Source organism: Microcaecilia unicolor, chromosome 4 (assembly GCF_901765095.1).
Source record: "Microcaecilia unicolor chromosome 4, aMicUni1.1, whole genome shotgun sequence".
Taxonomy (NCBI): Eukaryota; Metazoa; Chordata; class Amphibia; order Gymnophiona; family Siphonopidae; genus Microcaecilia; species Microcaecilia unicolor.
The window spans coordinates 241,605,260-241,628,375 of NC_044034.1; the positions used below are offsets into that span (position 1 = coordinate 241,605,260).

Genomic DNA, 23,116 nt, shown 5'->3' on the forward strand with positions numbered 1-23,116 from the left:
TCCTATGGTTTACAATACACAATTTAAATGGAAATTACAACAGTGAAAGATTTTCCCACCCAAGCTATAAAAATCACTGATTTACTTAATCTTTAAGTTTAGAAATATTTCCCTATTTTTGTTTTTAATTTCTCCACAAATAATCTTCATTGATGCTGTAAGCTTCACTTTGTGAATACTGTCTTTTTGCCTTACAGAGAACCACAAATATATCAACTTTATTGTCAAACTGTGGGTTGGAAACGCAAATGGAGTTACAAAACTCATATTTGGGGTCGAGACATAAGAGGGCTCTCCACAAGAGCACTATTATTATGCAATTCCAGTGCAGGGATCACACAATTTTATTTGGCTGTTATCATGAGGTTGCAGTCACAAAAAAAATTGATAAGCACTATTATATGGAATCCTGAACAAGCTGGACAGAACCAGACAGAAAACAGAGGGTAGGGTTGAATGGTCATTTCTCTCAATGGAGGGGGGTGAATACTGAAGTGCCACAGGGATCTGTACTGGGACTAGTGCTATTTAACATATCAATGATTTGGAAATCGGAACAACAAGTGAGGTGATTCAATTTACAGATGACACAAAACTATTCAAGATTGTGAAAACACATGTGGACTGTGAAAAATTGCAGGAAGACCTTAGGAAATTAGAAGACTGGGCATCCAAATGGCAGATGAAAATTAATGTGGACAAATGCAAAGTTATACCGGAGACCAGTGGCTGAGAAGAGATTCCTGAAATGGCCGTATATGAGCCCTTGGCCACGGCACCACTTCCATTGCTGCTGTCACTGACCCCAGAAACTGTATGTAGTCCCAGACCCTGGGGCTGCCTTGACTAAGGAAAAGACAAATCTGTTGAACCAGCTTTGACCTCCTGCGCTCCATAAGGAAGATCCTCTCCAGTGCTGTGTCAAATAGAATGCCCAGATACTCCAGTGTCTGTGATGGAGTTAGTCTGCTATTCTCGAGTCTGCTCTTCTCAAAATTGATCACCCAACCCAATGACTGCAGAAGATGGACAACTTGGTCTGTCGCCTCCAGGCTGTCTGAATAGGACAACACACAAATGAGCCAGTCGTTGAGATACGGGTGAACTCCAATTCCTTGGTGCCGAAGGAAGGCCGCCACCACCATCATAACCTTGGTAAACATTCTTGGAGTGACAAGACAGAAGGGCAAAACTCTGACCTGGAAGTGATTGCCCAGCACTGCAAAATATAGAAACCTCTGAAGTGGCAGCCATATAGGTATATAAATGCATGCCTCCTTGAGATCAAGGGTGGTGAGAAATTCTCCCGCTTAAATTGAGGCTATGACTGCTCTTAGTGTTTCCATACGATGGCGAGATACTCGGAGTTTAGTCCTTTGAGATCCAAGACTAGACAAAAGGTCTTAGATCTCAGACAAAAGGTGCATTCCTTCTTTGGGACAATGAAGTAGACGGAGTATCTGCCTTATCCCTGTTTGGCCTGGGGAACTGTAATGATGGCCTGGAGTGCCAGCATGGAATCTACTATGGCCTGAACCTCAACCACCTTGGTTCCTTTTTGACAAAGAAACTACAAGAAAAAAGAATGACCAGGCAGAACTCCAACTACAAGAAAAGAAGAGTGACCAGGGAGAACTCCAACTTGCAACCTTCTGTAAGAATATCCAGAACCCACTGGTCTAATGTGATTTTGACCCACTCCTCCCAAAACTGCTGAAGACGTCCTCCCACCGGAGGAAGAGAAGAGAGGGCCAGCCTCACATCATTGCAAAGCTCTGGAGGTATTGGGCACTCTAGATGACTAAGAGGACCTCCTGTCCACATGAAAAGAAGATTGGCGTGCCTGAAAGCGGGACTCCTGACCATACAGCAGATGGTACTGGCTTGGTCGTCAGCATTCTCGAAATCGAGAGCCCCCTGAAGAGGGATGACCAGAGCCTTTTGACTTGTCCTCTGGAAACCACTGTGGCTTAATTTCCCCCAGTCTTTTCACCAAGTTACTGAGATCTTCTCCAAATAGCCACTTGCCCTCAAAGGACAGTTTAACTACATGTAAATTTGACATTGCATCCGCTGCCCAATGCCACAACCAGAGTTGCTGATGTGCCAACATACTGCAGGCCATACCATGTCATAAATAATATTCGCCAAGTAGGCCAATTCTACTTCCAGCTGGGCGTTATGGCGCCCGTCTTGTGTTGCCAACTGCTGATGTCATGTCAGGCATGCTCTTGCCATGAACGCACAGTGTTGCTTAAGGGAAAGGGAAATGGGACTCGATATACCACCTTTCTGAGTTTTTTTGCAACTACATTCAAAGCGGTTTACATATATTCAGGTACTTACTTTTCAACAATTTTTATTGGTGGTGCACAAAAATACACACAATCAAATTCTTTTTTTTTTTTTTATATTGCCCCCCCTTCCCCTGCAGACTTTATACTGAAACAATTCGGGCCATGAAAAGCCATGGTAAACTAGAACACTAACTTCTCTTAGACGGCACCACCGGCGTTGTCTGTCGTAAGGTTCCACGCCTTGCTGATCGACTTCTGAGATTTAACATTCCTCCCCTGTCCCTGGCTTCCCTATTCCTCTTTGGTCCTTTACATTATGTCACATATCTTTTAAAGGAGCAAATCAAAACAGTGCACAGTATGTATCCCAAGATATCCAACCATCAGATACAAACATTCCCACCCTCCCCACAACCCCTCACCCTTATATATTCAGGTACTTATTTCAGCTAGCCTTCTAGCTTCCTGTCATGTAGGTCTTTTACGGAAGGCCCTCTTCCACCGGCAAAATGGTCTTCTTAGTTACCTCCATAACCAGGGAGTCCACCCTGGGAAGCTGCAATTTATCTTTTCCCTCCAGAACTAACAGGTAGAGGTGAGCCATGGCTCTTCTCACTCTCAGCCCTGTGTCCAGTGAGACCCATTCTACTGTAATCAGGTCCTGAATATCTGGATGCATCAGGAAGGCCTTAGAAGGACCTCTAAGCCCCCTCATGACCGACAAAGCTGGAACTCCTGATGTCAAAGCAGAAGGCTCAATGGAAAGCACTGCAAAAAGTACTGAGCTCCTCTTTAAAAAACAACCTCAGTACTTTCGGATCATCCCCACCTCAGGCGGGAGCTCTCCTTTCTCTAGCAGATCCTTTAACGATGGCTCCTCTGAATAGACCTAGGCCACATCAGATGAGGAGGGAGAAGCAGAGACAGCCTCATCTGCCCAGTCCTGGAGGTCCAAACATGATCTCTTAGGAGTCAGAGGCGAAGCAGGGCAAGAAACCCAAGTACCTTGCAGCAAATGACTGTTCCTGCTTCAGTAAATAGGCCTGGTGTAAGAGCAATATAAACTGTGGAGAAAAAGATCCCGACGCAGCTCAATGCTCTGTCGGCCCTGAGGCTGTAAAATGGTGGCTGCGCTCCGTGTATGATAAGCCAGAGGCTGGTCTTCATTGCCAGTCTGCCCCAACAAAATTGTGCCCATTCCCGCGCTCTCCTGCATCAAACTACACACTGGCCCTGCCGGGGAGCCCAAAGACCCCAGTATATTCCGAAGCAGAGCCAAATCCGAAAATGGGCTGCCGCCGACTGTTTCCTCCATATCCTATAGGATTCTGAGTTTCTACGAACTGCAACACCGCAACCGGCTGGTGGGTCCCACAGTGAGAATGTGTCCTAAGTGGTGAATCAGGATCCTTCCTCTGCACCAAGTAGAACTTGCAGCCCTCCAAGCAGTTCTGAGTCAAAACTTTAGTTAGACTTAACCACTGCCGGCTGCTCCCCCCCAAGCTCACAGTCTCAAGTCTTACCACAGATGAGAAAGGCTCAGGACTGATACTCTGCCCCATGCTCTCCAGAAAACCTCTTTCCTTCTCCTTTCTTTTCTTTTTTGTTAAGGTTGTTGTGCTGGAACAGGACAGCTCCACAGGAAACTAGGAAGAGGAGAAGGGAGGGAAGAAGTAAATTTGTGGGGCACCATAGACAGGGATCTGAAGTCCTCCAGATATCACTCTGCAGACTCAAGCCACCCACAAAGCTCAGCTGGGAACCAGATGACCAACTGAACCAGGAGCAAATCACTCAGAACCAGAGGCTAAAATGTGTGTCCATCTACCTACTGGAGCTAGCAAATACTGAGGAGCTGGACTGGATGCCAAGAGAGATATGTCTCAGCTCAGTTTTCAGTTTTCTATTTCCACCTACTGGTTGATGGACACAACTATGCCACATATTCTGGAATAGTGGGAAGCTACATAATGGAAGATCCTTGCATTGATCGTTACAGCAGATACAAAACCATATTTATTTGTACAAGATTTGCCTACACTTGTTCATTCCTTGGCAACTACTTCACTTCTTATAGTATGACTGGAGTGAATATAAAACAGCTGCAACAAGTGCAGCATACTGAAGCAAGACTGATTATGGACAAAAAGAATTATGATCATATTAGATTTCAGTCCCTGCACTGTCTTCTGATAACAGCTCAATTTAAATTTAAATATAAAAGTATTAACAGTGATTTTAGATGTTTTTAATACTGGATGTTCAAAATAATTAGCTAGGTTGTTGAGGCCATATATACTTGGTAGAATGTGTTACGTTCCTCACAGCAAAAACAAACAAAAAACGAAAAACTATCTTTGAATGAGGTACAATTAATGACACAGATGGATTACCTTTAGTTATTAGTCTAGTGCTGTGGAATTCTCTCCTTTTAGAGTTGAAATGGAAGATTAATGGAGGATTCAGGAAATTGATCAAAGCATGGGCTTTCAATCAAGAGATGTAAACCAGAATAGCAAATGCTTATTAGAACAACTGAAATTAGATTTCTTAGACATCAAGATAATCCACAGCAACTCATATGCTCCTCATATTCTATTCCTTCCCCTCATTATCTAGCTGGTCCCTTCCAGAAGACAAAACCAAATAAAATAAAAATAATAATAAAATATAAAAAGGGGAGTACATACAGCTATATTAATCTCTAGTGCGGACTACTACTTAACCAAGGTTTCAACAACAAATCAATGTCTACTTCTACCAGTGTGACTTGTAGGTCAATGATTTTTGTTACACTATGATCCAAGCACACATATGGCTTTCTAAAGTGTTTATCTACCTCATTCTCCCATATCCTTTTTTTATTACATCCTACGACGTGTACTAATTCCTCACAACAACTTCACAAACGTATTGCCTTCCAATTTCCATTTGCTATTTTAAATGATCTCCTATTCACTATTATTTTATGTATTCTTTTGCTTTGTTTTGATGAGACCCATCAGGCTCCTATCCAGTGTTATCCAGGAGACTTTTCAATCAAATTTCTTCTAGTTTCTTCTAGTTTACCTTCTAAAGTCCTATGATTTATTAAGGTTTGGTAAATAGTAGCCATAGAGAAACAGCAAAGCTGTTCATCTCAAACAAGTGCTCTCCATAGACATCAGGAACAGTCAAGCATACAAGTGTGGTGACATCACATGGCGCTGGGTCTGAACAGCTCTCCCACACATTGGAAAGTAGCATAGAGTTCTGGGTATGTACAGCCCGTCCCAAGTGGTGCGTTCTCTTTGCTCCCCTCCACTAGTTTCACAACTCAAGAAGTAATACAGCTCTAGGAAAGGTGGGAGGACTGTGTGCCTGATTAATCTTACTGCCTACAAAGAACACTTGTTACAGGTGAGCAACTTTGCTTTCTCTGCCATAAAGCAGGATAGAATTAAGCACAGATGTGAGTAACCCTCAAGCTTAGGAACACACCCTTTTATAAAATTTATTTATTAGGATTTATTTACTCCCTGTAAGTTATCCATTGTTGAAGAGTGGCCCAATTAGATGAAGCAGGAGCTGCATAAATCACAAAGACAAGCAGGTCAGGACTGTTTCACTAAACGCACTGTAACTGCGGATTGGTCCAACAAATAGTGCAAAGTGCAGGTATGAAATGAGGACTAAGTAGCTGCTTTGCAGTTGTTTTTCAGCAAAGGAGATTTCAAGAGAACTACTGCAGCCACAGTGGCTCTTATTTGATAAGACTTACTGTACTGGTTAGAGGTGTAGCAGTCTATTCATAACCGAGTTGGATACAGGATGCTAGGCAATTTGCTTGGTCCACTTTGGCATTCCAGTGTCAAATCTGTTGGGAGTTAAAGGCAATGAAAAACTGCATTGACTTTCTGATAGATTCTTTTTCTTTTAGAGGGGAATTGGTCAGCTAGGTTTGAAGGGAAGCAGGTGCCTATTTTATAAAAAATACATAAATGCCTACTGTACGTGTCTTTCTAAAATGCTAAAAGCAAACCAGCAGAAATCATGGTTAGATTGAAACCACAGACATTTGTGGTTGCCGAGGAGCAGGCATACATGTTAGCATATGAAGTATGTATATGCATATCCTATATAATAAAACGCACCTCCAACGTTCTGAAGCCGAGAAAGTGAAGCATTCCTGCAACGTTCCGGAACTATGTGTTGTCAATTGAGGAGATGGAGCCTTACATCGCGCACGAATGCTTCAAGGCTTGAAGGCTTCACTTTCTCGGCTTCAGAACGTTGGAGGTGCGTTTTATTATATAGGATGTGCTCGGTGCTTTTCTGTAGCACATGGGGGAATTTAATATATGCTGATTAAAGTGGAGGAGTGGCTGGAGGGGGGGCAGGGGAGATAGGACAATCGCTGGGTGGCTGGAGGGGGGCAGGGAATAGAGGAGACTCGCTGGGTGGCTGGAGAGGGGCAGGGAACAGAGGAGACTCGCTGGGTGGCTGGAGGGGGGGCAGGGGAGAGAAAAGCATCAGTGGGTGGCTAGAGGGGGGCAAGAGAAAAAGTAGAATAGCTGGGTGGCTGGAGGGGGAGCGAGGAGAATCGCTGGGTGGCTAGAGGTGGGACAGAGACACACTCACACCCAGCAGTCTCACTCTCTCTCTGTCACACACACACACTAGCACATTCACTCTCTCTCTCGCTCACACAAAGTCAATCTCACACATACTCTCTCAAACATACACACTCTGAGGAAAACCTTGCTATCGCCCGTTTCATTTGTGTCAGAAACGGGCCTGTTTTACTAGTGCTTTATAAAGAATACATGTAAATCATATCTCTGCCTGCACTCCACTCAAACTCTGTACCAGAGCATAATTACATATGTAAAAGTATGCGCCTTCTTGACACTGCATGTACTTTTAGGAATGTAATCCATGGGATGATTTTATAAAAGCCCCTTTATGCGTGAAAAAAGTCCTTTATAAAATTACCCCCTTACAGTCAGATTTTCAACCTTTCTCATCTCACGGCACACTGACAAGGCGCTAAAATTGTCAAGGCACACCATTAGTTTTTTAAGGATTATATGTCTCCACCTCTCCCCACCCTGCCCCCTTTGAGTTGCTCACCCCCCTCCACACTTTTAAAAAACCCACTAGTCTATAATATTGTTTGATAAAGGCAAGATAAAAAAACTTAAGAGCTCCTAAGAAATGAGACAAAAAATCAGGAAGAAAAATCCAGCAGTCAACTGCAGGAGAAAGAAGCTTCAACAACAGCTCTGAATGGCACGTCACTTACCCTGACCCAGAGAAGAAACGTAATTTTTGGACAAAGTGCAAAAGAATGAAGGAGAGTTCTTTTACTTGCTGTATTACTATACTAATAAGTTTCAATACATAAATTAGACAAATATAATGAATACTAAAATGTGCATTTGCAAACTAATTCTATCAGAGCTAGTTCAGAATTTGATTCATTTGCAACGAACGTCACTTCCACTAAAGTCTTCCAAATTCAGATATGAAAGCATATGGGAGCCATGTACATTACGGAAAAAAAGTTCAAAACAAGTAGTTCCAAACTACACGTAGCTGAGCTGGCGAGGATTCCCAAGTCTCACCAGCTGAAGATGTTTCCGATGCCGGTACTCTGTACATACGCAAAAGCTAAGCATGTGCAGAGTACTTGCTTAGATGATTATCGATTTAGAATGTTCTATGTGGAGGGTGCTAAATTGTGGAATGCACTTACTGAGAATTTTCTCAATATGAACAATTATTTACAGTTTCACAAGCTACTTAAGGCATAAGCTTTTAACTGATGTTTTCTCAGCGTTCCCTCAATATTCTTTGATGTATCCCATTCAGCACCATGGTTTTGTCCACTTTCAGTTTTTCAAGTTAGCCATAAATACTTTCTTCCATTCCCATATATGCCCTTGCCAGCCAACCACGATCCCTCTCCAGAATTTTCCTCCATGACAGAACTATTTGTTTAGCATGTCTGCTTTTTCCTCATCACTCTCCACATAGTGGAACTCAGCATCTTTCAGTCTGAAGAAAGAACTAACAGAATGTGTAGACACAGAAGTGGTGGAAGGACAGTGGTTCATGTAAGGCAACATAGCTTTATGTAAAGAAAGTAAACAAAAGAAAGAGAAAAAAAGAAACCTATATGATTCTCCAAACAAGTGGCTGAAAAAAATAAGGGCAAAAGAGGCAACGCAAAAAAAAAAATACAGAAGAACTCCAACAAGAGAAACACACAACACATTACCAGGTGAAATTCAAAGATGCGAAGAGTAAAATATAGCTAGCCAAAGCACAGGCAGAAGAAAATAGCTAAAGATGTAAAGAAAAAAGGAGATATAAATACATTTGATGAAATAAGTTGCAATCTCTAAGGTCTAAGATAAGATGTAATACTACTTCTAGGGTATGAAAATATCTGGAATAGAATCATTGACCTTTCTACTTCACTAGAACATGTTCTAATGCACCGGCTTGCAGAAATAGAACATGATCATGGAGGTGGACTGTGGGTCTGGGATACTTGAGTGCATGTCTAGGGTCTTTTGGAGGTAAGTGTGAAGGAGCTGACATAAATCTAAGACTGTATCCAGACTTGCAAATGCTAAGTACCTGACACTGTTACTTTAGCCAGTCCCCCAAAAAAGAACTACATCTATTACCTACAAATAGGACAAGATGTGTATTTATGAAAGGAATTTGTGGTGTTCATATGCCATAGTTTAAAAAAAAAAAAAGAGGCTACCTGACTGAGTGGCAGCAGATCGCTTCAGTTGCCTTTTCTCTGTTTGATAAGGATCAGCAAAAGCTTGATGCTGGGCTTTTGGGGTTACTCGGAGAAGAGTAGGAAAGTTCTTTTTCTATAGTATAAAACTTCTCCTATACTGGGTTGTGCGTGTTCAACTAGAGAATGAAGTAAATTTTAGAACTACAGCAGACAAATATTGCAAAGTAGTACAGTAACATAGAGGGGCATAATCGAACGTTGCTGGCCAAATAGATCACCGGCGATCTATGTTGGCGGCGGCACTACAGCTGGCTGGAACCGTATTATCGAAAAAGATGGCCGACCATCTTTTTTTTCGATAATACGGTTTAGCCCGGCTAAATGCCTTGGAGTTCGCCGGGTTTGAGATGGCCGGGTTTGTTTTTCAGCGATAATGGAAAGTTATGTCAGCCATCTCAAACCCCGGCCAAATTCAAGGCATTTGGCTGTGGGAGGAGCCAGCATTTTTAGTGCACTGGCCCCCCTGACATGCCAGGACACCAACCAGCCACCCTAGGGGTCACTGCGCTGGACTTCAGAAAAGCTCCCACGTGCATAGCTCCCTTACTTTGGGAGCTGAGCCCCCCAACCACCCCCCCAAACCCACTACCCATAAATGTACTGCACCCACTAAAATTGCTCCAGGGACCTGCATACAGCCTCTAGGACTTATTGCTGCTGTATAACTTTGGCATACCAGTTCACACCTGAAGACTAATCTCTCTGAAAAAGTCCTTTCTTGAAATAACCACGTTTACTCATAGTTAACTGCAGATCAGAGTCCCCTGGTACTAAGATTAGCAGTAGGTCAGAGCTGGCACAATGGTGTACAATGCCCTCTTACAGCACAATTCAAGGTAAGAACTACGTTCTCTAACGTGGGTAACACAGGGAAGGGAACTAAAACTGGTTTACAAAAATGGCCACTACTGCATGGACTACAACAGGAAACAAAACAGGGCACACTCTTACCCAGTTAGCAGGGGGGAAAAGCAACATGGAAGTAGAGCCCAGTACCCTACACCCACCACAATGCATTGCTAATGTGACTCTACAGGGCACCTAACAGAAAAGGTGTCACATTCACCCGAGAGCCACATCGCTGAGAGTTGTATCGCTCCATGGTGCGACCGCACCTGGAGTATTGTGTTCAGTACTGGTCTCCGTATCTCAAAAAAGATATAGTAGAATTGGAAAAGGTACAGCGAAGGGCGACGAAAATGATAGTGGGGATGGGACGACTTTCCTATGAAGAGAGGCTGAGAAGGCTAGGGCTTTTCAGCTTGGAGAAGAGACGGCTGAGGGGAGATATGATAGAAGTGTATAAAATAATGAGTGGAATGGATCGGGTGGATGTGAAGCGACTGTTCACGCTATCCAAAAATACTAGGACTAGAGGGCATGAGTTGAAGCTACAGTGTGGTAAATTTAAAACGAATCGGAGAAAATTTTTCTTCACCCAACGTGTAATTAGACTCTGGAATTCGTTGCCGGAGAACGTGGTACGGGCGGTTAGCTTGACGGAGTTTAAAAAGGGGTTAGATAGATTCCTAAAGGACAAGTCCATAGACCGCTATTAAATGGACTTGGAAAAATTCCGCATTTTTAGGTATAACTTGTCTGGAATGTTTTTACGTTTGGGGAGCGTGCCAGGTGCCCTTGACCTGGATTGGCCACTGTCGGTGACAGGATGCTGGGCTAGATGGACCTTTGGTCTTTCCCAGTATGGCACTACTTATGTACTTATGTACTTATCGCAACCAGGGAAAGGCTGTCGGATAGCACACATTCTGCTGTCATGGAGGTGGGTACGACATTTGAGGGTGGCATACAGGCTGGCAAAAAAGGTTTTTAGTTTTATTTTTTTAGTATGGAAGGGTGTTGGTGACCACTAGGGGAGTATGGGGAGGTCATCCCCCATTCCCTCCAGTGGTCATCTGGTCAGTTGGGGCACCTTTTTGAGGCTTGGTCGTGAAAATAAAAGGACCAAGTAGATCCGGCGAATTACTGCTTAACGCCGCTTTTTTTTTTCATTATCGGCGAAAGCCGGCCATCTGGTAGCCACGCCCATGCCCACCCATGTCCCGCCTTCGCTAATCTACCAACACGCCCCCTTGAACTTTCGCCGGCGAAGCGACGGGAAAGCGGCGATGCTGTCTAAAATGCCGCTTTCTATTATACCTATTTCGCCGCTTTTAAGAAATCGCCGGCCATCTCCCGATTTGTGTTGGAAGATAGCCGGCGATCACTTTCGATTATAAGCTGGACAGTAACATAGTAGATGACGGCAGAAAAAGACCTGCATGGTCCATCCAGTCTGCCCAACAAGATAAACTCATATGTGTATACCTTACCTTGATTTGTACCTGCCTTTTTCAGGGCACAGACCGTACAAGTCTGCCCAGCAGTATTTCCCGCCTCCCAACCACCAGTCCCGCCTCCCATCACCAGCTCTAGCACAGACCGTATAAGTCTGCCCTCCACTATCCTTGCCTCCCAACCACCAACCCCTCTTCCCCCACCTGCTCCGCCACCCAATTTCAGCTAAGCTTCTGAGGATCCATTCCTACTGCACAGGATTCCTTTATGCATATCCCACGCATGTTTGAATTCCATTACCGTTTTCATCTCCACCACCTCCCACGGGAGGGCATTCCAAGCATCCACCACCCTCTCTGTGAAAAAATACTTCCCGACATCTTTCCTGAATCTGCCCCCCTTCAATCTCATTTCATGTCCTCTCGTTCTACCGCCTTCCCATCTCCGGAAAAGATTTTTTTGCGGATTAATACCTTTCAAGTATTTGAACGTCTGTATCATATCACCCCTGTTCCTCCTTTCCTCCAGGGTATACATGTTCAGGTCAGCAAGTCTCTGCTCATACGTCTTGGAACGCAAATCCCATACCATTCTCGTAGCTTTTCTCTGCACCACTTCCATTTTTTTAACATCCTTCGCAAGGTACGGCCTCCAAAACTGAACACAATACTCCAGGTGGGGCCTCACCAACGACTTGTACAGGGGCATCAACACTTCCTTTCTTCTGCTGATCACACCTCTCTCTATACAGCCTAGCAACCTTCTCGCTACGGCCACCGCCTTGTCACACTGTTTTGTCGCCTTCAGATCCTTGGATACTATCACCCCAAGATCCCTCTCCCCCTCAGTACCTATCAGACTCTCACCGCCTAACACATAAGTCTCTCGTGGGTTTCTACTCCCTAAATGCATCACTTTGCATTTCTTCGCATTGAATTTTAATTGCCAAACCTTAGACCATTCTTCTAGTTTCCTCAGATCCTTTTTCATGCTTTCCACTCCCTCCCAGGTATCCCTCTGTTGCAAATCTTAGTATCATCCGCAAATAGGCAACCTTTACCTTCTAACCCTTCGGCAATGTCACTCACAAATATATTGAACAGAATCGGCCCCAGCACCGATCCCTGAGGCACTCCACTACTCACCTTTCCCTCCTCCGAGCGAACTCCATTTACCACCACCCTCTGTCGTCTGTCCGTCAATCAGTTCCTAATCCAGTTCACCACTTCGGGACATATCTTCAGCCCATCGAGTTTATTTAAGAGCCTCCTGTGGGAACCGTGTCAAAAGCTTTGCTAAGATCTAAGTAGATTACGTCTATAGCACGTCGATGATTCAATTCTCCAGTTACCCAATCAAAGAATTCAATGAGATTCGTTTGACACAATTTCCCTCTGGTAAAACCATGTTGTCTCGGATCTTGCAACTTATTGGCTTCCAGGAAATTCACTATCCTCTCCTTCAGCATCGCTTCCATTACTTTTCCAATAACCGAAGTGAGGCTTACCGGCCTGTAGTTTCCAGCTTCTTCCCTATCACCACTTTTGTGAAGAGGGACCATCTCCGCCGTTCTCCAATCCCTCGGAACCTCTCCCGTCTCCAAGGATTTATTAAACAAGTCTTTAAGAGGACCCGCCAGAACCTCTCTGAGCTCCCTCAGTATTCTGGGGTGGATCCCGTCTGGTCCCATGGCTTTGTCCACCTTTAGCTTTCCAAGTTGTTGATACACACTCTCTTCCGTGAACGGTGCTATATCCATTCCATTCTCAGGTGTACTTTTGCCAGTCCCTCGCGGTCCTTCTCCAGGATTTTCTTCTGTGAAAACAGAACAAAAGTATCTATTTAGCAAATTGGCTTTTTCTTCATCATTATCTACATAGTGGTTCGCTGTATCTTTTTATTAGAAGTTTAGTAATTGGAATATGTCAGCTTTGTAAATGTCCATTTCTGAGATCTTTATAATTTGCTCAGTCCAAGAGGAAATGGGTTTCTGTTTCTGTCTCCAGTATTGCTGTTATCTTGGGCTTCTAGTTCAGTTTTTGTCAAAATGGAAAAAGATTTGGTATTAAGAAAAACTGAAGATTTTTTTTTTGTTCTGGCTCTTGAATAAAATGATTGTGTTTTAGAGATCTGTATTACTATCCATTGTACTTAAGAAGAATGTGATTTGTATTCATTTTAGTTATGGGTAGAGGATAGTAAGAGACCGCAAACAGAAAGATGGGACAGGATGTAGGTAGAGAGAGAAAGTTGCCAGACAAGTTGGGGGTTCAAGAGGACAGAGAGAGACTGACTGCTGTGGGGCAAGGGGGAATGTTCGAGAGGGATACAGATTGGTGAGTATGGACATAAATGGCACACACTGGTCAGTATATCATGATCCTGCATTGGAAGATATTTGTTGGCTGTCCTTCAGCTCTTTTTGAACAAAAGCAGCCACAACATAAAGATTAGCAAAAATGGCTGCCATTCTATCTAGGTCAATGAATTCAGACTGCGCCTAAGTATGTAGATCGACTTAGATGGAAAAGCCTTGTATCAATTGAAGGATGGTTTGTATATATTGCACTGTGTACAACTGATGAGCTGCAATAATTGTTAATCCCCTAAGATGTTTGCTTTCCCAAATGTTCTAGCAGCTAAAATCTTTACAAGAAGGCAAATTTGAGAATTCTCTATTTCTTCAGATGCCACAAAAGTTAATGTTACTACTACTACTATTTAGCATTTTCATAGCGCTACAAGGCATACGCAGCGCTGCACAAACATAGAAGAAAGACAGTCCCTGCTCAAAGAGCTTACAATCTAATAGACAAAAATAAAGTAAGCAATGTTTATATCTATTTGTCATTTGATATACCCCCTTTCAAGTAGCCTATCAAAATGGTCTACAAAATAAAATAAAATAGGAGGAGGAGGAACGGAACACCATTAAATTTGACAGAACAGGGTATGGTCAAAGAAAGAACATGGTGGAGAGGGGAAGGAGGCTAAGGAAAGGGAAGAGGAATAACATGGCTCAAACCATTAGTGGGGCCTGTTAATCCAAGATGCCCCTTAGAAACTAAAACCAGATGATGGGAGCTGCCACACAGAAACATCTACTGAACAAGTAACTATATTGACACTGTGAATGCACTTAGGACTAGATTCTTCTATAAAGCTGAAAAAAATGGCACAGACAAAGGAGAAATTAGGCCTTACCTGCTAATTTACTTTCCTTTAGTCCCTCCGGACCGTCCCAGAATGTGACTGATAGGAAGTAACAAAGCAGTAAGATCATGGGAGGGACCCTAGCAGCCCTGCCATTAAAACCTGCGCCCCTAAACCAGCTTCCTGACGTCTGAATACATCCAAATGATAATGCTTTGAAAAGGAATGCAAAGAGGACCAAGTTGCCACCCTACAATTGTCCTCAGGAGGCATGAGACACCACTCCGCCCACGAAGTCGCTTGTCCTCTGGTAGAATGTGCCGTAACGCCCTCCGGAATGGATTTTCCAGAAAGAAGGTAAACTGAAGCAATCATTTCCTTAAACTATCGAGAAATAGTGGGCTTAGAAGCCATAAGGCCCTTGTGCAAACCGCCCAGCAAAATAAACAACCGATTGGAACGACGCAAATCGTCAGTAGACTTCACATAATGCTTCAGAACCCTCGACATCCAAACATTTCAGGCAACGCTGCTCCTCCATTCCAGAGGAAGAACCTAGCACAGGCAATACCACCGGCTGAGAAACATGAAAATGAGATAACACCTTAGGGAGAAATGAGGGGACCGGACGCAGGACTACCCGATCTGAGCTGAACTCCAAGAACGGTGGTCTACAAGAAAGAGCTTGTAATTCCGAGACTCGCCTGGCCAAGGCAATAGCCACTAAAAACACTGCCTTCAAAGTCAAATCTTTCAAAGTACAAGTGAACAAAGGCTCAAAGGGAGGCTTGGTGAGGACAGCGAGTACCAAATTAAGGTCCCAACGAGGAAAAATGCATTGGTTCGGAGGGCAAATCAAGTTAGCCCCCTGCAAAAAACGAAGGACATCCGGGTGACTAGCTAGGGACTTACCCTGGACTTGACCTCGAAAGAACGATAAGGCCGCAAGGGAGAGATATTGAACTCCTCACACCATGCCTCGAAAATCCTCCACATTCGAACATAATTAAGCGAAGTAGAACGATGATGAGAGCGAAACATAGTGGCAACCATGGTCGTCGAGTATCCTCTCTTTGTCAATCTTGCCTGCTCAAGAGCCAGGCCTAAGTTTCCAATTTCACAACCTCAGAATCTATTGCTAAGAGGTCATCTGAGGCACAATCCAAGATCCTCTCAGACCAACGAAAACAAGCTCTAGCCACCAAAGAAGCACAGATAGCAGCCTGCACTGCCACAGCGGAGACATCAAAGCAATTCTTCAGCAGAGATTCTATAAGGCGATCCTGGACATCCTTCAAGGCCGAACCACCATCCACGGGAACCGTATTTCGCTTGGTGGCGGCAGATACAATCGCATCCACAACAGGAGGGCGCAAAAGATCCTTGTCAGAATCCGGAACGGGATAAAGCCGGATCACAGACCTAGCGAGACGAAAAGCAGAATCGGGCACCTCCCACTGTGCCTGAATAATGTCTCTAATATCCTGATGCATGGGGAAGGATTTACCTGGCTTGTGAATACCCTTCACCAGCATATACACTTTCCTAGGCTCCGCCACCGAAGAATCCTGCTCTTCAAACCGTAAAGGAAACAAGAGAAATAAGTTCCTGAAGGTCATCTTTATTAAATATTCTCACAACAGAAGGGTCCTCCCCAGTCAGGAGACCCTCCGCAACCTCATCAGACTACTGCAAATCCTCAGACAGCTGACCTTCAGGAAGCCATTCTGATTCCTCAAGAGAAGGCATTTCCGGATCAAGATCAGTAAAGTGCTCCTCTGCATCCCAGGACTGCCTGAGCCTTTTTGCAGGAGCCAGCTGACTTTCCTGAGGCCTTATGCATTAAAAACGCCTCATACATTTTGACAACAAATTCTGGAGAAAAACCTGCATCAAAAGCGGGAGAAACCAGAGCCAGACCTGAAACCGGTACCACAGGCGGGGGGGGGGGGGGGGGGGGGGGGGGGGACAACGACACAGTGAGCGAGGAGGGAGACAAGATGGTGGCGGTTCCCGCCGAAATCGGAGCCACCGACGGAGCTGAGCCTGCCGCTACAGAAACGGCCAAAATGGACCCCCCCCCCCTGCTGAGGACAAAGACGACGTCCCTGCCCCTTCCCCCGAAGAAGCTTTCACAGCAGTGCAGAATTTACAGGCACCGCTCGAACCAACACCCCGCCGCTGACAGACTAAACAGCGGCGGAGTTTCTCGGCCATCGCTATTTATTTAATTATTTTTCTTTAAAGAGGTACACACAATCCAGCACAGCAGAGGCAAACCACAGGGAAACCAAAACAAGAGCTGTAATGCCTGATACAAAGAAAGCAAATGATCAGAGCTCTGACCATAGGATTTTTTTTTCACTTGTGGCTGCCTCTCACTGCCTCTAAGACTCTTCCCCTGAAGAACCTGAGGAAGCTGCTATGTTCAGAATAGACTGACTGAACACAGAAATATTAACAGAGCTATAATTTTTTTTTTAATGAAAGCTCAGAAATAATATCAGGGAGGACAAGGGGGGAGGGACCCGGCCACCCGAGTTTAGCACCCCCGAGGCACTAAAAGGCCCCCGCGGACCTTTGCCTCCACATAACAGGCTTTCTGCTTGTCAGAAATAAAAGCGTGCACAGAGAATAAAACCAAGAAAAGAAAATACAGAAAAAATAGAGAAGTACAAGAATGATACTGAAGGGCTCCCCACCTTCCACCTGCTGGAGACTGAGATTACTGGATCTTTCTCTCACTGGCAAGGGCTCTTATTGGCTCTCTAGAGTCACAGTTTTTTTCTCAGTCTCCACCTGCTGGAAGGCGTGAACAACCCATCAGTCACATTCTGGGCCAGTCCGGAGGGACGCTCAGGAAAACTATGTTTGGCGCTATTCTATAAACCGTATCTAATGTTAGGTGCGGTTTACAGAATACGTGTAGCACCTGGACCTGCGGCTAAATTTAGACACAACCATTTACACTAACTAAAACTTGGTGTAAATGCCCGTGCCTACCTTAGGCACAGATCGGGTATTCCATAGTGCGTGTAGTTTCTAAGAACACCACGGAGGGATTTATGATTTACTGGTGAACTTATTTTTGCCACAAGGTAGGGAACAGACCTCAGTGTCTATACTCTATAAACAGTTAAGTATGATTTCCCCGCGCCGCAGCTATGAGGCAGTGGCACAGAAGTGGTCCAATGATATGAGAGTGGAGATAAGAAGTGGAGACATAGTTATGCACCTGAAGGAGATAGCACATAAAGTGACCAGTGCTCGACATCGGGAGATACAATTTAGAATCATTTTGAGAGCATATTTTTCCCCGATACAGGCCTACTACGCTGGAAGTATTCAGGAGCCAAAATGTAGTAAATGTAACTTCCAGAGAGTGTCCTTATTTCACATGTTCTGGGAATGCCCAGAAATTGGGAAGTTTTGGGGTAAAATCATGGGCTATTGTGAGACTTTGTTACATAAGAAGATATGCTTGCCGCCCAAAAGTGTAGTGTTGGGACTGGGTGGGAGTGGGGTAGCTGTACGGCATTATTAATATATAAGGCTATAATCATTGGGAAACAATGTATATTGCAATACTGGACCCAGGAAACAGGGCCCTCCTTCTGGCTATGGAGGAATACGCTTCATTCACTGGTGATGATGGAGGCATATAGAGCGAGCCGTAGTCCTAGAAGTAAGCGACAATTCTGGAAGGTTTGGGCACCATATTTGCAGGGCCTATCTGGCAGAGCTCACAATTTATTGGTGAACTCTCTCACGTTGTAGATTGGTGGCTGGGGGAGGTGGGGAAGGGGAATAAAGAAGAATTTTGTGTGGGAGGGTTGTGGGTGGTTAAGATAGAGATGAGTTAGGACGGAGGGGAAGGGGGGTGGGTTAAGGGGGAGAGAGGGTGGGGAGGGGGTAAAGTGGATAAGTGCTGAATGAATGAATGAGGGCTGATCCATGAGCTCTACCGTGGCAGGTCTTCAGTGGTAAGGAGCATCTTAGAGCATTCATGGGGATTGTGATAAGCTACGATGCCCCAATTTAAGGCTGAATATTGCAGGGGGGTAGGTGGGGGGGAGAAATGATAAAAGTTGGAAACGGTTTGTATCAGGTAGTCTACTCTGTATTGGTGAGTTTAGGCTCACACTGAACTGCTGATGTATACATGTTAATATTATATATGTGTTGTTTTCAATAAAAATGATAAACATAAAACTCATCCTGACTTACCTCGTCGGGGTTACGGCGGCCGGCAGCAGCGGTAAAAAGCGTGCAGGCTCGGCACTTACTTCAGTTTTCCCTTCTCTGTCTCTCAGTTCTGGTCCCGCTCTCATTTCCTGTTTCCGCAAGAGCAGAACCAGAGCTGAAAGACAGAGAACGGAAAACTGAAGTGCTGAGCCTGCACACATTTTACCGCGCGAGGTAAGTCAGGATGACTTTAAAAATTCGGAGGGAGGGACGACGACCCTGGAACTGGGAGGGAGGGGGTACCCTGGAATTGGGAAGGAGGGGGGAAGCTGGAACTGGGAGGGGGGACGGATGACGACCCTGGAACTCAGAGGGAGGGAACGAACTTCCGGTAGGTGAATATTATATGCAGCCTTCTCTTCCCTCCGAGGGCAGGGCACTGAGAGCGAGTGCGAGGCCTTGGCTTTTGGGTGTACATGTGCGCCCCACCCAAGCACCTGCCCACCAGCAAAGAATACACCATCAGATCATGGAATATACTTTTCCACTAGTCTGTATTCTATAAAAGGCCATTTATGTGCGTTCTCTCTACCCACAACTAGACAGATCCTTATAGAATTACTCCCCAACTGCTTAGCATAAATTAGTGAAGGGATCCCTAACTTAGGCATGTCCAACTTAAACTCCTAGAATCTTGACTTTTAAAACAGAAATTGATACAACTCTACTGTGTAAGAAATTCAGTAATCTACAGCTTTTGCTTAGGCTACTACTTAGAGTAATTTGAAGAGCATTCCCAAAATCCAAAGCACAACTACTCACAAAGAGCAAGTCCACTGAAAAGATGTCAGCTGTTTGAGGTACAGCCTAACTGTCCATGAGTATTTCAAACATTGATCCCATGTTTGTGTTTTTTTCCCTCATAATGAAATCAGATACAAAGAAGAATAAGCACAAGCTATAATCTCCATCACATGGTATGAACATTAGAGTTCAATAGCTATTGCCTTTTCTCTAATTTACAACAGCAAAAGCAAGAATATGAATGAAATAAAATGGCATGCAATCCTTTATCTACAAATTAACAAGTTAATTTTCATGATTGCAAAACAAACAAAAAAAATCCTCATTTCCTAGAATTTGATCACAAGTTTTTGTACATTTGTGCTAATATTTTTAAAATATCTGCAAATTATTCCAACACAAATTTATTCCACATTCAAAATAAATACTAAGCAATGTAGTAAACATTCCTCCACTGAATAACAATGTACTCGCCCATCTTATACTGCAAATGAAAATGATTTTAGCATTAAATCTTGATTTTTTATGGGCATAAAACCAAATTACATAAATGTCAGGCTGTCTCAATTAGTAGATTATGCTTGGAATAAATGTAAGGTTGCAGGCCTGCATAAAGTTACACTGCGCTTGTCTGCAACTTATTTCACCAATTTCACAGTAAAATAAAGGGCCACAGTTAAGGTTTTAAAAATGAGTCTGAAAATTTCTACACAATTGTTTACACCTGTTGTGCAGCAGGAAAGATATGCAAATTTAAGGAAGGCCCAGTGTATTCCGTATATCATTACAAAGATGCATTGTGGTAGGCCACAGTATAGTACTGAGGGGGGTCTTTTAAAGATTAGCTTGAGTTATCTGCAGCAGGGCCCATAGGAATAAAATGGGCACTGCTGCAGATAACTTGAGCTAATCTTTAGTAAAAGACCCCCTAAAATAAATGACCAAATCAATTCTACAGGACCAGTAGCAGGCTGTTTTTAAGATCTCCAGCATGAATATTTACGGAATATTTACATCAATCTGTTACCCTGAAAACCACACCATTTTGTGGCCCTCTCAAACCACTTCTTCCTCAAATTTCCAACAAATTCGTTAAAAACTGAAAATCAAGGTATATAACCTAACAGATGAAATGCTGGAATTAATAACAAAATTTTACAGATTTTCCAAATTCATAATTAAGGTATGTTAGTCTTCAGTAATATTCATGCCCAAATCTAGCCAGTACATGAGTCAATTATCTGAAAAGATTTTGAACCTCCACTTTTAGAGCAGCAGAATGAAAAGTAGGACGTCCAAAACAGGCTCTTACATCAACAACTAAAAAGACAGAAGACTTGTGTGTTCCAGTACAGGAGGCTTTGGTTTTCCTCTACAGAAGAATGAGGGGAATTAAGGCATTTCCGGTCAGTAAGGAAGGAAGATGAGCTTCACCTGTAAAAAATTAAAGCCACACTACCACCTAGTGCTGAACCAAATATTCATATTTGTATTCGATTCCATTTGGGTCCTGAATAGTGCTCCGAATACATTATTCGTATTTGACCAAATAGTGATTTAAATCCAAATATGAATAATCCAGGATTCTACTGTGCTAAATGCTACTGAAATAAATACTTGATTTCTGATTTCACATTGCTTTTTTAAATTTTTTGTTATATTAAAATGCCCAATGCCCATTATTTGTATTTGGTCGAATAATATTTTTCATGATTTTGTATTCGGCAGAATAATAAAATATGCTATTCGGTACAGGTCCCATCCTTTTCATATTCAGGTCTGTATAGGCAACATTGCTAACTGCTCTTGAACACTCCTTGACTAACTCGGAGGCAGATCCAAGACTGATGTACAGCTAGTCGTGAGGTTTCTCCTGTTAAAATCTATTTATGCATGCAGAGTGGTTTGTATACCGGCGAACACAAACCAAAGCTATGGCTCGGCCCGTTCTACAGTCATCTCACCCTTGCATCACTGTATGGAAAGCCAGGAGTTTGCCCTTGCGATGAGCGGTGGAAACAAGCCGGGTGCCATACGGAGAGCAGACAGAAGAGAGAGCCCCACCAGTACCCCAATGATAGAAAAACAGAACTCAAGTGACAGGGAACTCTAATCTCTGAGCAGCATATGATACATATTATACATGCAAAAAATTATTGCCGATACTAACTAGCTCCTATATATATCTATAGATATATATATAATGTTTGGAGCGTTAAAAAAAAACCTACATGCCACTACAGTACTTTGCTTTATTTTTTTCAATCAAATGACTTGTTCTAATGTCTTAACTTTTAGGCATCGGTCTCAAAAGAGAGCCTTAAGAAAACGTAGCGGCAGGACTTCCCTATAGGAGCGGTGTGGAAGTTGATTGAGCACCGTGCCTGCCTCCTCTCTATGCACGCATCGCTGCGGGCGCTCCTCCCGTCCCCCCTTGCCCCGCTCCTCACTCACCGCTTCACCCGGATGATCTGGTCTCGCATGGGTTTGATGTCCTGGAAGCTCTGCTGGTTGACTAGACTATACACCAGAATGAAGCCCTGGCCGTTCTTGATGTACAAGTCCCTCATGGAGGCGAACTGTTCGGTGCCGGCAGTGTCCAGGATCTCCAGCACGGAGGGGGACGAGTCCACCTCGATCTCCTTGCGGTAGAAGTCCTCGATGGTCGGGTCGTACTTCTCGATGAAAGTCCCCGTCACGAACTGCACGGTCAGGGCGGACTTGCCAACCCCGCCGCTGCCCAGGACGACCACTTTGTACTCGCGCATCGTCCCCCTCCTCCTCCGACATGCACTCACACCCTTCTCCTCCTCCTTCTCCGCCACCGCCTCTTGCCGTCCCTCTCGCCCTCCGCCGCTTTCTCCCGCCACCACTGTGCAGCGTCGTCCCTAGGCATGGGCAGCACCCGGGCAACGTGGCCCGGGGCACGAGGAGCAGATTCCCCCGTCCTGCTCCGTCCCGCCGTAGATGCCGGTTCAGCTGCAGTGGCGGCGCTCGCCCCACTCTTTCCCTAGGTTTGGGCGGCGCGCGCGCTCCTGCGCTGCCCGCTCCAGAGAGGAACTCCTCCTTCTCTCATCATCATCCTCTCGCTGTAGCCTTGGTAACAGCTACTTCTATCCCCGCCTCCTCTTTCTCGCCTTCCTGCTCCACCTACCCACAGTGGGCGCGCGACCCCGGCAAGCAGGCCCGAGGACTGGCTAGAAAGCTCGATTCACGTGACACAGATCGAACCATCCCTCTAGAATCGCTTCAGGCAATGGTAACCCGTTGATTCCTCAAATAAAACTTGGGTAGAGGCAAAGTAGGTACAGGCAGCGAAAAAAGGTTCATCATCGCCTGGGAAGTAGGTGTGGTCAGCTGTGCAGGGACCACAGGGATCATCACTTCCCCGTAACCCAGGCAACTGCTGCCACATCTCTCGTTTCAAAGATTCACAGTACTCCGCCCACCGACCATTCCTGAATAGAAGCATGGATCATGTGACGATGTAGAAAAACAAAATTGAAATGTCTGAGGCGTGTGCAGTGTGTTGACATTCTGCTCAGGATGCTTTGCCAACTTGCCATAGATTGGATCT

The 23,116-nt window shown here is 44.4% G+C and overlaps 1 protein-coding gene across 1 annotated transcript in view; it reads right to left on the reverse strand.

The window, feature by feature from the left end:
• Nucleotides 1–22,768, reverse strand: part of RAP2A (RAP2A, member of RAS oncogene family) — a 59,100-nt gene extending 36,332 nt beyond the window's left edge. The window contains 1 exon segment of the mRNA XM_030201359.1: nucleotides 21,994–22,768. Within this exon segment, the coding sequence (XP_030057219.1) occupies nucleotides 21,994–22,307 (314 nt within the window). The 5' untranslated portion in view covers nucleotides 22,308–22,768.
• Nucleotides 22,769–23,116: the final 348 nt, after the last annotated feature.